This window comes from Gobius niger, assembly GCF_951799975.1.
Source record: "Gobius niger genome assembly, chromosome: 12".
Taxonomy (NCBI): domain Eukaryota; kingdom Metazoa; phylum Chordata; class Actinopteri; order Gobiiformes; family Gobiidae; genus Gobius; species Gobius niger.
Genome location: NC_136863.1, coordinates 14116440 through 14129968, shown reverse-complemented (window position 1 = coordinate 14129968; position 13529 = coordinate 14116440). Strand labels below are relative to the sequence as shown.

General features: G+C 40.1%; 1 protein-coding gene across 2 annotated transcripts in view; it reads right to left on the bottom strand.

Moving 5' to 3' along the window:
• Nucleotides 1-13529, bottom strand: part of LOC306971833 (neural-cadherin-like) — a 98665-nt gene that overhangs the window by 32628 nt on the left and 52508 nt on the right. For both annotated transcript variants that reach the window (XM_079568231.1, XM_079568232.1), the window contains exons 9-17: nucleotides 12590-12758; nucleotides 10940-11110; nucleotides 10072-10244; nucleotides 6113-6280; nucleotides 4442-4691; nucleotides 4142-4269; nucleotides 3625-3811; nucleotides 2385-2528; nucleotides 323-606 (exon numbers count right to left, since the gene is read on the bottom strand). In XM_079568231.1, the coding sequence (XP_079424357.1) occupies nucleotides 323-606; nucleotides 2385-2528; nucleotides 3625-3811; nucleotides 4142-4269; nucleotides 4442-4691; nucleotides 6113-6280; nucleotides 10072-10244; nucleotides 10940-11110; nucleotides 12590-12758 (1674 nt within the window). The remainder of the gene's footprint in view (nucleotides 1-322; nucleotides 607-2384; nucleotides 2529-3624; nucleotides 3812-4141; nucleotides 4270-4441; nucleotides 4692-6112; nucleotides 6281-10071; nucleotides 10245-10939; nucleotides 11111-12589; nucleotides 12759-13529) is intronic.

The window sequence follows — 13529 nt, the reverse complement described above, 5'->3', positions numbered from 1 at the left end:
TTGATCAGGTTGCTTTCTTGCATCTGGCCCGGAGCAGCTTTGACGTTCTCTCTTGCTAAATTTCCCAACAGAGAATAAATCACTACAGTCTCTCCAGCTAACCGGAAAAATAATCTCATAATATTTCCACCGTGAAAAACAGTGCATGAAATATGACCAATTTGTAGCCAAAATGTGTCAAAAATGTGAATCCGCACTTGTCCCTCAGAAATAGCTACTCAGACTCTTGGCAGCAGAAGTCAATGTGGGTAATGACACATCTATGGATTACTGTAATTACGGTGAAGCAGTGGGATGTCAGCGCATGATTTTAGCCCCTCACCTGCAGCACAAACACTGGTGACCCGTCGAGCTCCTCCGTGACTGAGCCGTAGTACTCGTTCATCGAGAACACCGGGGCTTCATCATTCTTATTAACCACCGTCACCACCACGGCCGCGTAGTCCTCCCACCTGCCGTCCGAGGCCAGGACCAGCAGCTTGTACCTCTTCTGCCGCTCATAGTCCAGCGGCTGCGCGATAAAGATGGTGCCCACTTCTGGCTCGATGTCAAAAACGCCACCTTTGTTCCCCGACGTTATCTGGTACCGCAGCTTGGCGTTGGCCCCTACGCCAGGTTTGAGGGAAATGCAGGAGACGGATTAGGGTAGAAAAGGAGAAATCCTATTTTTTTTTTTTTTTTCACTGTAATTGTTTCCACATGCTTATTCATTGATTAATCATTTGAGGATAATAGCGTGTGTTTAATTGGATTACACATTTTGTACGATTCCCAAACATTCACACGATCATCACGTTGTTTCCTTAGTGTTTGGCAGTGGTTTGGTTATGTTGTAGCTTAGTCAAAGGATAACTAAGGCATGATTAAAGCCCAAAGCCTTTAATATAGAACTATTATGTTTTCTTTTATTGCATCATATTGTATGAGAGCTTCAAGGCCGCTGAGAAATGTAAAAATTTCACTGCTTGACTGAGACTTTGAGCTATGCAACACTAGAGACCTTTTATATGAACAAACGTTTTCTAACTCGCAAAAGTAAGAAAAAAATGAAAAGGCACAATAGGGGATGCTTAAAAAAAATGGACTAAATGCCTATTTACAGTATTTAATGGTGAAACTAACTGCAGAATGTATTGTCTGAATCTAGTTAAATTAATGATGTTTTTTTTTCCTTCCTTACCACAATGGACCAGTAGTAAGGAGTAACAGGAGGCTGGATATTACACCTCATTTCCTTCCAAGACCCAAGCCTTATAGGTTTTCATGTATTCCCCACTTGTTTTGATTGCTTAATTAAATCGAAACTTTGTACCTCGTCGACTCCACTTTAATCAGATTCTAATTAAAAAAAAGTAGACGGGGTGCACAAGAGCAAAAAGTAGCGCACTGCACACCAGTGGCATACTCCAGGGATTTTTTTTTCAAAGCCTGCGAGAAGGTGGAGAACATAGTTTAAAGAAGAAGTCAATATGTAACCTTATCTCCTCTCTATGGACCGTCCAATCTGCTGCGAACACTGGCAGGCGATAAGATGATCTCCAGCTCTTGTATAGTCCGCACTTTCAATCATCCTGTTGGGTTCAAATACCTCCAATCCCATGTAAATACACTAATCTGCACTATTAACACTAGCCCGGCTGACAAAGTGTTTCATTGCCTCCCACTGTGAACTGGCAGGCTTAACCAGTCAAAGCCCTGGGTGGAGGCTCTTAAACAAGACAGATTGATTGTGGCCTCTTAGGCACAAGCGCAGTAGTATTGTAAGTTTAATATTGGGGGGGGGCCGGTGTTGTGCCACAGCTATTCATCATTAGTACAGCAGCCCAGTCTAAGCTGCACCCCCGCTCTCCATAAATACTTGATTAACGGACCCAAACACGCTTGATAAAGGATCTGAGGCTGCGCTTGCACTAAGCATGAGCAACTGCTTTATTGGTTAAATCCCGCCCACCTACTGTGTGGGAGCGTGTCAGTCTTTTTGGAACATATGTGCTACATTGCATTACCGAGCACTCTGATGAATGCTGCTAAATCCGGCACACTGCACGGTTTTCGGCGGCGCATATAGGGAAACACAGCTCGGAGGGTCACTTAATGATATTGCTACAAAGAAAAATGCTTGCAAAAAATAAATGTGCCGACTTGGCAAGAACTCACGGGAGAAAGAATGAGTGATAAGCTGCCAAAATATTTAAAAAAAAGAGGGATTCAGGTGTAAAATGAAAATCAATGCAGTACAGAAACTTTTGTGGGAGTTTCAAAGAGGCTTACAAAACTTTCTTATTGGTTCCGGTTGGATGGATTTCATAACCTTTAGGAAGTAGCTGAACTCAAATTCTCTGTGGGACCTTTCTGGTTTGCAGTCTGCTCAGACATATACGCACCTTCATCCTCATCATTAGCACTAACGCTGACAACAGTCAGGCCCACATCTGCATTCTCGTCGACGCCAACCTCGTACAGCCTCTGTGCGAAGAGTGGCTTGTTGTCGTTGACGTCGCTGATGAAAACCCGCACATATGCTGTGTCTACAGGAATGAAGAAATGAAATTAGATTAAAAGTTACAGCTCATGTTAACACCCACAGTCACAGTGCGCCCACTATTTCTGCTCGTGACGATACAGCTGTTCATTGATTTCACTATTTTTATCTGTGTCTGCTTTGAAATAGTGTGGCTTCGTGCCACAGGATCAGACAAAGCATTATTCACAGAGAATGAACCTTAAGTGACATAAATTATTAATCTTGCCAAGTGTGTAGTAACTGTTCGCACCAAAGTGATAAAGGTGGAACCTCGTCAACAGGAGGATCTTTTTTCAGTGAGCAGATAGAGAGCCTCTCTACTGGGAGGTTAAATATTTATAAGATGACAAGTGTTTGTGTCTTATTGTGCCCTCCTCATAATTCTGTTTATTTCTTTAGTTGGAGAGAAATTATCTGGTCACAAAGCTCAGAGGTGGCATCTTAATTTAATTCTCTTGTGTTAAGAGGTGCAATGTGCCACTATTCTCTGTGCTTGTTCCAACACTTTACTTCTAGGTGAATCCCAAGGGTAAGGCTGCGAGACAAGTAATGTTTGCAGACGAGATGAGCTCTTCCTGATGTGCAGATACGCAAGACACAGCTAAGGCTCATTGCAAATGCTAAGCAGCCTTGACAGCCCCAGAGAGAGGGCTTTGCAGATCCGGAACATCACCCTTTACCCCTAATATCTCCATCACAAACATTTGCAAAGAGCCACTCTGGAGTACACATCAATTACATCACACTGGACACAGACATTGGCTTAGTGAATTCTGGGGAGCCATGGAGAGGACACAAGAAACACTCATCATAGGCTAAATCTTGACCCACGAAAACAGAAAAAGACATGCAAGTTTGGAGTCAGAGAGTATAGTTGGTTTAAAATGGCTGTGTGTCAACAATAATTAATAATTTCTATAAAACAATCTCAATGGGTACATGACTGATAATTGAAAGCTGGTGCAGAGTGAAAGTTACTTTATATGGCTCAGCCATGGTGCTTTAAAATACAACTTTGGAAGTCACAAACTGCACAACTGATTGCTGATTTGGTAATAAGCAACGTTTCAGTGTTTATCTTCTCTAAAAATGGAGCTAACCTGAATTAGATTGCCTGTTTTTCCCAGGTCGTGCAGACTCCTGTCCATCCTCAGACTGGACCTCCAGCAGATAGGAGCTCCGTGCCTCACGGTCAAATACCGCCTCTGTGTAGATGATTCCAAGCATTGGGTCTATACGGAACAGAGCGTGGTCACCACTGCTATCACTCAGTAAAGTGTAAGTGATCTGTGGAGCACATAAAATGAAACGAATAAATTAACCAAACTAAATGAAGAGCTTCTGAATAGATGGGAGAATGCCCCGTTTCTAGTTGGTAGAACTGATCAATTTTCAGTCCTGCAAACGTCCTCATTGTCAGTCAGCTGCAGCGGCAGCAGCTACCTTAACAACCATGACAACTATGAACAAAAGCTTCCAAGAAGGCATTATGGTTTGACAATCAACTGCGCTTTGCAGCATTACAATAATTGCAGAGCAGAAGAAAGAGAGAAATTGCTTAGGTGAGATTGAATAGTCTGAATAACAAGTACAAAATAGAAATATATGAGTACAGACCTCTCCGTTCAGACCCAGGTCTTTGTCAAAGGCAGACACCTGCAGCACAGACATTCCAATCTGAGCACCTTCTGTCACTGAAGCCTCATAGATGGAGGACGTGAAAAACGGCACATTGTCATTGACATCTACAAAGTAAGAGAATTACCGCATGAGGTAAACGTTATTGAGATAAGCATGGGGCATATTCATAATTTAGTGTCTTGTTCTCTTTAAATGGCTGTTAAATTGCTAACCTGGAGTGTTTGATATTTGCACTTGGTACAATGAAATATGCATTGATTTGCACTGATAAAGTACCTGTGACGTTGACATAAACAGTAGTAAAAGCAGCAAGAGGGACAGCAGCCACATTCTGAGCTCGAACTTTCAACGAGAAAGATGGTGTAGTCTCATAATCCAGTGGTTCTGACACCAAAATGGAGGCTGATCCGTCTTCCCGGTTCGGAGAAAGGTAAAAACGAACTGGCATATTCGTTTCTGGCACCATCCCATCTTCTAGGTTGTAAGTCACCCTTGGGTCGCCGAGCTGAGAAGTTGCCTTGATGGTCTGGGAAAGCAACAGATGGGGTTTAGGATAAGGCAGCACAGAAGAAAAGACAAATGCGTTATGTGGTGAATGCTGAACTGAGTAAACGTTATAATGAGGGGAAAGCTCTTGGATATACTTTTCTCCAGCCTAAGCTCAAGTAGCTTTAGCATCCCTTTTGATTGACTGCTCAAGGCAACTCCTATTGCATTGTATTTGTAAATAAAGAATTACCAAAGATACAATATTCAGTCTCACAATAGTAGCATGTAAATAGTGCCTTGAACTCATCATGGCCTGAATCTATGTAGCGATTAAACAATGTCTCTCTCTAACAGTGAGAATCCAAAGCAATCAATCTTTCAGTGCCTTTTTCGTGGTATGGCCTTCATCTCAAATGGATTATCACTTCTTTGTTGTGCTCCACACAGGAGTCTGCAATTCATTTTAGGTGTTGAAATACAGGAATGCACAAATAATGGCAATTAAAATGACAATTTCAATAACTGCAATTTGGAAGATCGCGAAGACACCGTCTCTTTAGACAATATACTATCAACTGAAAACACACAGTTGATAGTATATAAGGATGTATCATGTAGAAAACATTATAATCCTCTATAAGCACATTCGGAAAAAAACATGAGATTCTTGAATAACGTCAGCAGCAAATTTTTCAGTCTTCTCGCAAATGTTAATACTCCTGACATGTTATATATGAAATATGCACTGTAAAAGGAATCTTTATTCCAAAAAAATATTCTTTTTGATTGTTTGAAATAGTGCAGCCCTATTGAAACATCATTTTGACTACAAACTGTCCACGGTGCAGTATCTTAAAATCTTAAATAGCTCTTTAGTGTTATCATTTGTAGAAGTAGGTCACAATAGAAAATAGGTTCAACACCAAAAATGTAATAACTTGGCCCATTAGAAACAAAAAAAAACATGATTGCACTGTATCTGCAAGAGTTTAAAGAGTATGCCACAGGATGAAAATGGGTGTTTTGTAAGGCCTTTGCACTGCATCTTTTGAATATAATTGACAAGCTGAAAGCCACTGTCAGACTGATTTCTCTCCAATAATATAACTAGTCTGGCTGCACGAATCCCCTTGCAGAGACCTTGGGAGAAAAATATTTATGAAAAGTAATCTCCAGATTGACACGGATATACTTTTCACATCAAAGGAGACACTCTGAAAGGTTTTAATTAGCCAAAGTCGCAAAAGTGGTGTTTGACATGCAATCTAATCAAATATTTCACCTAGAGCATCAGATTAGCTCACTGCTACTGACTCCGGGCACTCACTACTCTGAAACCACCTTGTCAGAGTATTGTGCACACTGTTAGCCTTGACGAGGAGAGCAAACAAAAATGGGGCTGATATAATTAATAATGAAAGTGAGATACGCTTTCTCCAGCTGAATGTGAAGCATTACCACTATAGAAGTGTCTCTGGCGGTATTCTCTGGAATGGTCACGTAATAGCTGTCCTGCTCCCACTGAGGAGGCTGATTCTTTACATTGGTGATGGTGACAGCCAGCTCCACAGAAGTGCTCCGGTTTCCCCCGTCTGCTGCGCTGATTTCTCGTGTGATGTAGGTCCTCTGCAGACACAGCGTTAGTCCAGTCAGTGAGGCGACAAACTGAAGGCTAAGGATTATTTTATCACCGCTAATTAGAAGAATGATGACTACAGATACAAATGCGGAGCGTAGATCTGCACAGTATAGTGGCCGCAAAGCAGAAGGCGTAGTGTTTTTGTAGCCATGATATGTGACTTTACACTGTCAAATAGATATTTTAATTAAGCAAATGCAAAGATAGAATCCATTGCTGTCATATGAGAATAATTATGCATGTTTTTTTTTTTGTCTGGCAAACACCATTGTGCATCCTAATAAAATACGTCAACAATATATAACTGAATATCTGGGCGTTGCCTCCACTTCTTGTATGGTTGTAGTATTAAGCGTAGATATCTGAAATAACCGGTACAGATACAGACGGCATCTCGTCACAGAAGGGGGCGTGGCTTCACCGAGGGGAAAAATATAATCTATAGAGAAACACAATTTTCCACTCTTTTAAGCCATTTTCTGGTGGAATAGGAACTTATTTATTACACATAAATAAAGTCAAGTCTAAATCAGGTCCATATGGATATTTTCTTACAGCAGATTGTTCAGTAGAAGCGAAAAAAACGGTAGTTGTAGCTAGCGCTAGCTAACGTTAGCATTCGCTCAATGCTAGCATGAAGCATCAAGTTAGCATTCTCCGTTATTTATGTATTTATGGGCTGTTGAACCACTTTGCTCCTCTCCATATCTTTGTATCTTTATTTAGTAGAAAACTATATTCATAATTCAGCATTTGTTATAGTTTTCTACTAAATAAAGATACAAAGATATGGAGAGGAGCAAAGTGGTTCAACAGCCCATAAATACATAAAAAAACGGAGAATGCTAACATGATGCTACATGTTGGCATCGGGCTAATGCTAACGTTAGCTAGCGCTAGCTACAACTGCCGTTTTTTCACTTCTACTGAACAATCTGCAGTGAGAAAATATCCATATGGACCCGATTTACACTTGACTTTATTTTTATGTGATAAATAAGTTCATATTCCACCAGAAAATGGCTAAAAAGAGTGAAAAATTGTGTTTCCCAAAAGATTCTATTTTCCCCCTCTGCGAGGCCACGCCCCCTCTATGACGAGATGCCGTCTGTATCTATACAATAACAGATTAAAACAAACACACAGCAGCTAAGAAAAAGTGCAGAAGTTCAGTTTTAGCCTGGATTTTTCTCATTTGCTTCCATTTTACGCTTGTTCTGGTCTTTGTATTGTTTTGACACAAAATGCTGAAAACAAAACACGCAACGTTTTATTGTTTTTGTTGGATGAATGAACTGATAAAAACTGTGCTCAAGAAATCTCATATTATTAGAGTGGACACTGCAGGGAAGCTACACATTTTCTTAAGAGGCCATTAGGGTATGTTTTTGTTTATCTTAATTAGACAATGCGCAACATCATCATAAGGCCCACATCAAGAGTAAAATTGTGAGGGGAAAAAATAATGTGTCTTTTGGCCCCGCTGAAGGTAATTGCATTTCTCTGCCACGGCACTCAGTGTGCACCTTATTGTTATAGCCAAACAGTAATTCAGTTGTAAGGTTTCACCCATGAACTGTATTCTATCAATGCAAATTGCAGTCCCCTCTGTTATTGTGCTGCAGCAGTCAGATAAAAAGGATCCCCACTTTACTTTAGAATTACATTTTCTCTTCTTAGGACAATCAAATTAGTAATTGTGAGCAAGTGCTGCACACCCCTATAGCTGGAGACCACACACTATGGCCCCAGAATGGATTCAAATCACAGTGCAGAATGACTTTGTGAATGTAAAGAAAGGCTGCACTTTAGAGATTCTGTTTGACAAAGTACAGAAAAAGTGTATGCTTTAGAGAAACGACCGGATACTGGGTTGACGATCCAATACCGGTATCGAATGTTGGAGCCGATACTGGAAAATATATGATATTGGGTATCAGCCACAAATATCCAATACTGAATCGATACCCGTTTTGGCTGTCATCACCTTAAAAACACAACTTTTACCACATAAATCTAATTTTAAAGGGTAGAACCAGGAGAATTCAACCTCTGAGTTAGTATTAACCTCCGTAAATGTATTTTTGATCACCGCGCAATAGTCCATGGTTAGCATCAGTATGCTAAAGCAAGTGCTAATGCTAACGAAAACTAATCAAGGCTGGGTCAGAAACTATGATAGAAATACCTAAAGTAGACTAATAAAGAAATAATTGATCTATATTTGTAATGATCAGATCACTTTTATGTGAGTTGTTTATAATAATGTAATCTAAAGCCTGTCATATCCCCGAAGATCTTTAGTGTAGAAAAGTCCAGTAATCCTTGTTAGATTTGATAAAATATTCATTTATTGATCTTAAAATGGAGAACTCAGATACATTGTTAAGAAAGTCTCTTGATATCAGTAAATATTGGATATCGGCAGATACTCAAACCTCAGTATCAGTAGCAAAAAGGCTGGATCAGTGCATCTCTAGTTGATGGTGGCTTAGCTGGTCCTATGATCGGGAGGTGAGCAGTTTGAATCCTGTTGTTCTGTCCTTGTATGAATGTGGTGGTTCATCAGCTCACCATCACTGGGCATGAAGTCAATGAATTTTACTACAGTGCAACGCTTTCAGAAACTTGTTAACTCAAGCTTGTAAAGCACAATACAAGCGCAAACCATTATCGTTAATATTAATTCATTTCAGCTTGTAAAGTGTTCAAATGAGAAATCAACTGGCAGCTTTACTGCACCCTTGACGGTTCGTTGAGGGGTGAAGATTCCCCCGATAGAAAACAGACAGTAATCAAGAGACGTGACATAATTGTAACTCAGCTTTGATTTCAGTTACTACTGAATCCCGCAGTAAAATATGCATTAGCTTTGTTAAGACACTTTTTGGTCATCCGGCTTTTAATATTGCATGAGACGGTGAGACTCTAAGATGTGAAGAAGTGTGATAAATTATACAGTTCACTATAGAGCTAAAACACGTTTTCTCTTTTTACATGAGCCTAAGAGGTGGAGAAGAGTGCCTCTCCAGTGAAAATACACACCTTCAAAAAGGTTGAAGCCAATTACATAAATTATCAATCAACCTTTAACTAAGCCAAATAGGGAAATGTTAGATGGGGGGAAAAATGGTTTATGAGGCTACTTGGGTTCACGTGCTATTTTACAATTCAAATCAAGCAAACTTTTTGTTCGCTCGTTTGTTGAAACAACTTTTAAACACTCCAGCACATGTCTATTACAAAGCGTCTTGTTCTCCAGCTTTCCTATAAATTAGCATTACTTAAGCAGTAGTATGACATTAAGGTTTTCTCCTTTTTATTATGTAATGCATATCCACTATAGCTTGATACTACTTTAATATTATGTCAGTATCTAATCAATAAGTATCTAATAATTTTAATACAGCAGATTATGAATGAATTTTGTGCCAAGTTAAGAACAGACAATAGTAAATGGCTCTCTCTTTATATTAACTATCCAAGACTCTATACATAGAACCAATTTGGCAGCCATCAGAAGACATGCACTGGAATCCCACCCTGTGAAGATCTATTTTTAATCAGTTGTTTTAGCCTGAATTAGGCTTGCTACATCTCTCTCAGTGTTCTCTTCACATGCAGAGCCTCTGGGAGTATGAATAGCCCAGATTGGGAGGAGCAGGCAGTCGGAGGTGGCTCATTCATTAGTTTGGTTGACACAGGCCCACAGGTGAACATATGACACAAGTGTATGTGTGTAAATGTGTGAAGAGTGTGTTAATAAGTTGGCACAGACCTGGGAGATGGGCTGGTTCACGTACACCCATCCAGTAACAGGGTTGACCTGCAGGTGCTCCGGCTGCTCAGCCGACATGGAGTATGTGATTGCTGCATTAGTGCCAAAGTCGTCATCATGGGCAGCCACACGCAAGAAACTAGTTCCCACCAACGTGTCTTCTCTCAGGAAATCTAAAAGGGTTACGTTCATATTTTATAAAGGGCAATCTATGGCCATGTTTGAACTTAAGGACAGCTGTTAATTAACATATGAGGTAACATACAGTAGCTGAGACTTACCTGGTACTTCAATCTTCTGACTTAAACAAAACTTACATTTGAGTAACATTTGAACAAGAAGCCAACGTTTCACCCCCGTATAGGGTGTTTTTTCAAAATGGTTTTACTTACTTAAAAATTACTTATGCTTCTTGCATTTTCCAAAATGTTTTTGAGCGATGCAATGTCTGTTCTGATTAGATTTTTAAATGCATGGTGGCTTTAAGATAAGCATAGTTTATGTTGCATTAATTATAAAGCGGTGTGTTAAACAAATAAGTATGCATCTAAGGAATATAAATATAAACCTGCTTCTACAATATGTTAATACCCATAAAAACACTGCAATTAAAGAGCCTCTGACCACGGGGGTTATTTTTTAGACGGAAATGATAATCATCTAATATTCTGTTGCTACATATTTTCCTCTCGAAATAATTAAGGCGTATTTACTGAGTTCACAGACTCAACACATGCCCAATAAAGCTAAATGGCCGAAATTAAAGGGCTGTTTAACCTTAAATGAATCTGAACCCTGTTTGCTAGAGTGGTCTTATGACTCATTTTGAAGCTTGTAGCAGCATGCATAATGACTGTCCAGCACTTACACTCATAGCGCAGATTCTCAAACTTGGGGCTATTATCATTCTGGTCCAGTATTTGGATGGTGAGCGTGCAGATGCCGATGAGAGGCTCCTCGGCCCAGTCTGTGGCTGTTACTGTAATTGAATACTCTCTCTGGCGCTCCCTGTCAAAACGTCTGGCTGTCACAATCTCCCCTGTAAATACACAAGAATGATCAGTCAGTGGGTTACTTCCTACCTCACACACAGACTGGATAAACAGAGATTCAACTTCCTTATTGACAGGGATTTAACATATTTTTGAGTCAATCATTGCTGATGTTTTCCCTCAACTGTTAATAAATATAAAATAAATATTTCAAAACTCATTTTCATATTTGCATGTCTCTTGAATGTGTATGACTGATAGACAGACACCTTACTGGAGCAGAAACGGCATATCGGTCTCTGTATGGCAGCACATATGGAGAAAATGGATAAGGACATCCACAATCATTGTTTATATTTGTCAGTATAAATAGTCCCATCTACTAATACATGTGTCAATATAACGGCAGTCTGGACTATGCCAGAAGCAGGCCATTATCTTCAGGAAACACCAATTACATCTATGCAGTTAAAGCAGTACTAAGTAACTTTTTTACCTCAATAAATCCTTTTCATAGTCCCTCTGGGAGTAATACAAGTGTTAATGGGATAATTGAGGTGTCTTTCATTTCCCCCTGGTGTCTCTGGCCAGAAAACCACACTTGCAACTTCGCTGCCTACAGGTCGGAGTCGCCAATACGCACTAATAGAATCACGAAGAAGCTAACAGGCTAACGGGCAAAGCTAACTGCGGGCTAGCGCCACTTAAACAGTATTTACAGCCAAGTTTGAGTGAAATTATGTCCATTGTGTAATTGGATGTACAATATCCCTCTCTCCCTTTCTCTTTTATGTCAGCGTAGTATTTACTCTCACGGACAATTAATGAGTAAAAAAAACATGCTACAACACCTGCAGTGGCGCTTATGGCCTCTAGGGGCAAGAGTTACATAGTACTGCTTTAAATAATTTAGTCAATGCACAATTTTGAAACATTCTGAAACTGGGATTTGGATTTATTTTTGTATACTAGTCACAGTGCATATTTTAAACACATCCAGCGCATCTTGAGAGAAGAATGAAATGAGATCTGCTAAACTATTCACATGCATTTCAGAACATGTTGGTAGAGGTCTAAGTTAAAGGGTTTGCCGGTTTTACACCTAAGAAAACCCAAAGGATTCAGGATGTTTGTTGTTTGAGTTGCTTTGCATTTTCATTATTCATTCACTCCCCATACTTGTGGGTAAGCCATGTACGTAGCCGCAGCTGCCCAGGAGTAGATTGAACTGGAGCGAGGCTGCACATCTGCGCCATCTGTCCCTACGAACACCACTAGCCACAATCCTCTCACTCACACCTCTCACCCAAGCTAACTGTGTCTCTGATCCTGGTTCTTCCCAGAGCATAGCATAAATAACTGTTTGATTTGTTAATTGTGATAATCTGCTATCAGCCTTGCAGTCCTAGTCAATAATATCATCAGTAGTTTATAGTTAATATAGTTATATCTCAATCTAAAGCCCCGGAAAAAAAAACCAAAGAAAACAAAGCAACTACAGAGGGTTTTTTAAAATACCACTCTACCTGTTTCTGGGTTTATTCTGAAAGCAGCCATTGCACTGTCTCTGTGCATTAAGCCGTATTTGACTTTTCCATTTGCTCCCTCATCTGCATCCACGGCATGCACTTGCAACACAAAAGTCCCTGTTGGCTGGTTCTCTAGCACAGAGGCCTGCTCGCGATATTGCTGGCACTGAGATAGAGAAAAAAGAAGAGAAAAGAATTAGAGAGGGGAGGGGAGAAGTGGGACAGAAAAAGACAATATAAAAAAGCACGGCTGTAACACAGAAAAACATCAGGAGAAATAACGCTAATGAGAACACGAGGATCAAACAAAATAATCTCATTAACAAGAAGGTCAATGCACGCTGGATGCATAAATCACAATGTCAAGGTGTTGTAGACATGATCATTCATACAATATCTATAGAAATAAAACACTCGCGCTGAACCCCTTTGAAGAGCCCGGACTGAGTAGGTTTGTCTGAGTCAGGAGCCCAATGCATTTCTCCCTAATGAACATGTGCCCCAGAAAAAGAGGCGCTAGTCTCTGGAGTGCCTCCTTTTTTGTAATCAGATATAAATGCTTGCTACTCTTGCAACAGAATGACCATGAAATATGAAAAAAAAGAAAAGAAAACAATGGGCAAAGAGGAGCAGATGCGCACGAGGGGGTGGGGAGGGTGTATGGGAATGGATCAAAGCAAGTGAGCATGAAAAATCAAGAGCTATCAAGTAGTCCAGCTCAGTTCTTAACAGGTGAGTGCCGTGTTCAGTGGGTCACGGGATGAAAATCACTGGATGAATGGTTTTGATAGTCTTCCACCTGATCAATGTTGAATCAGCAGATCACTGTGAGGAAATACTGTATGTTGATCCAGGCTGCAAGTATTTTTGCTATAATGACTTGAAATAAGATATACTGTAATAGCATGGGGATTTATGGACACACACGAAATCTATT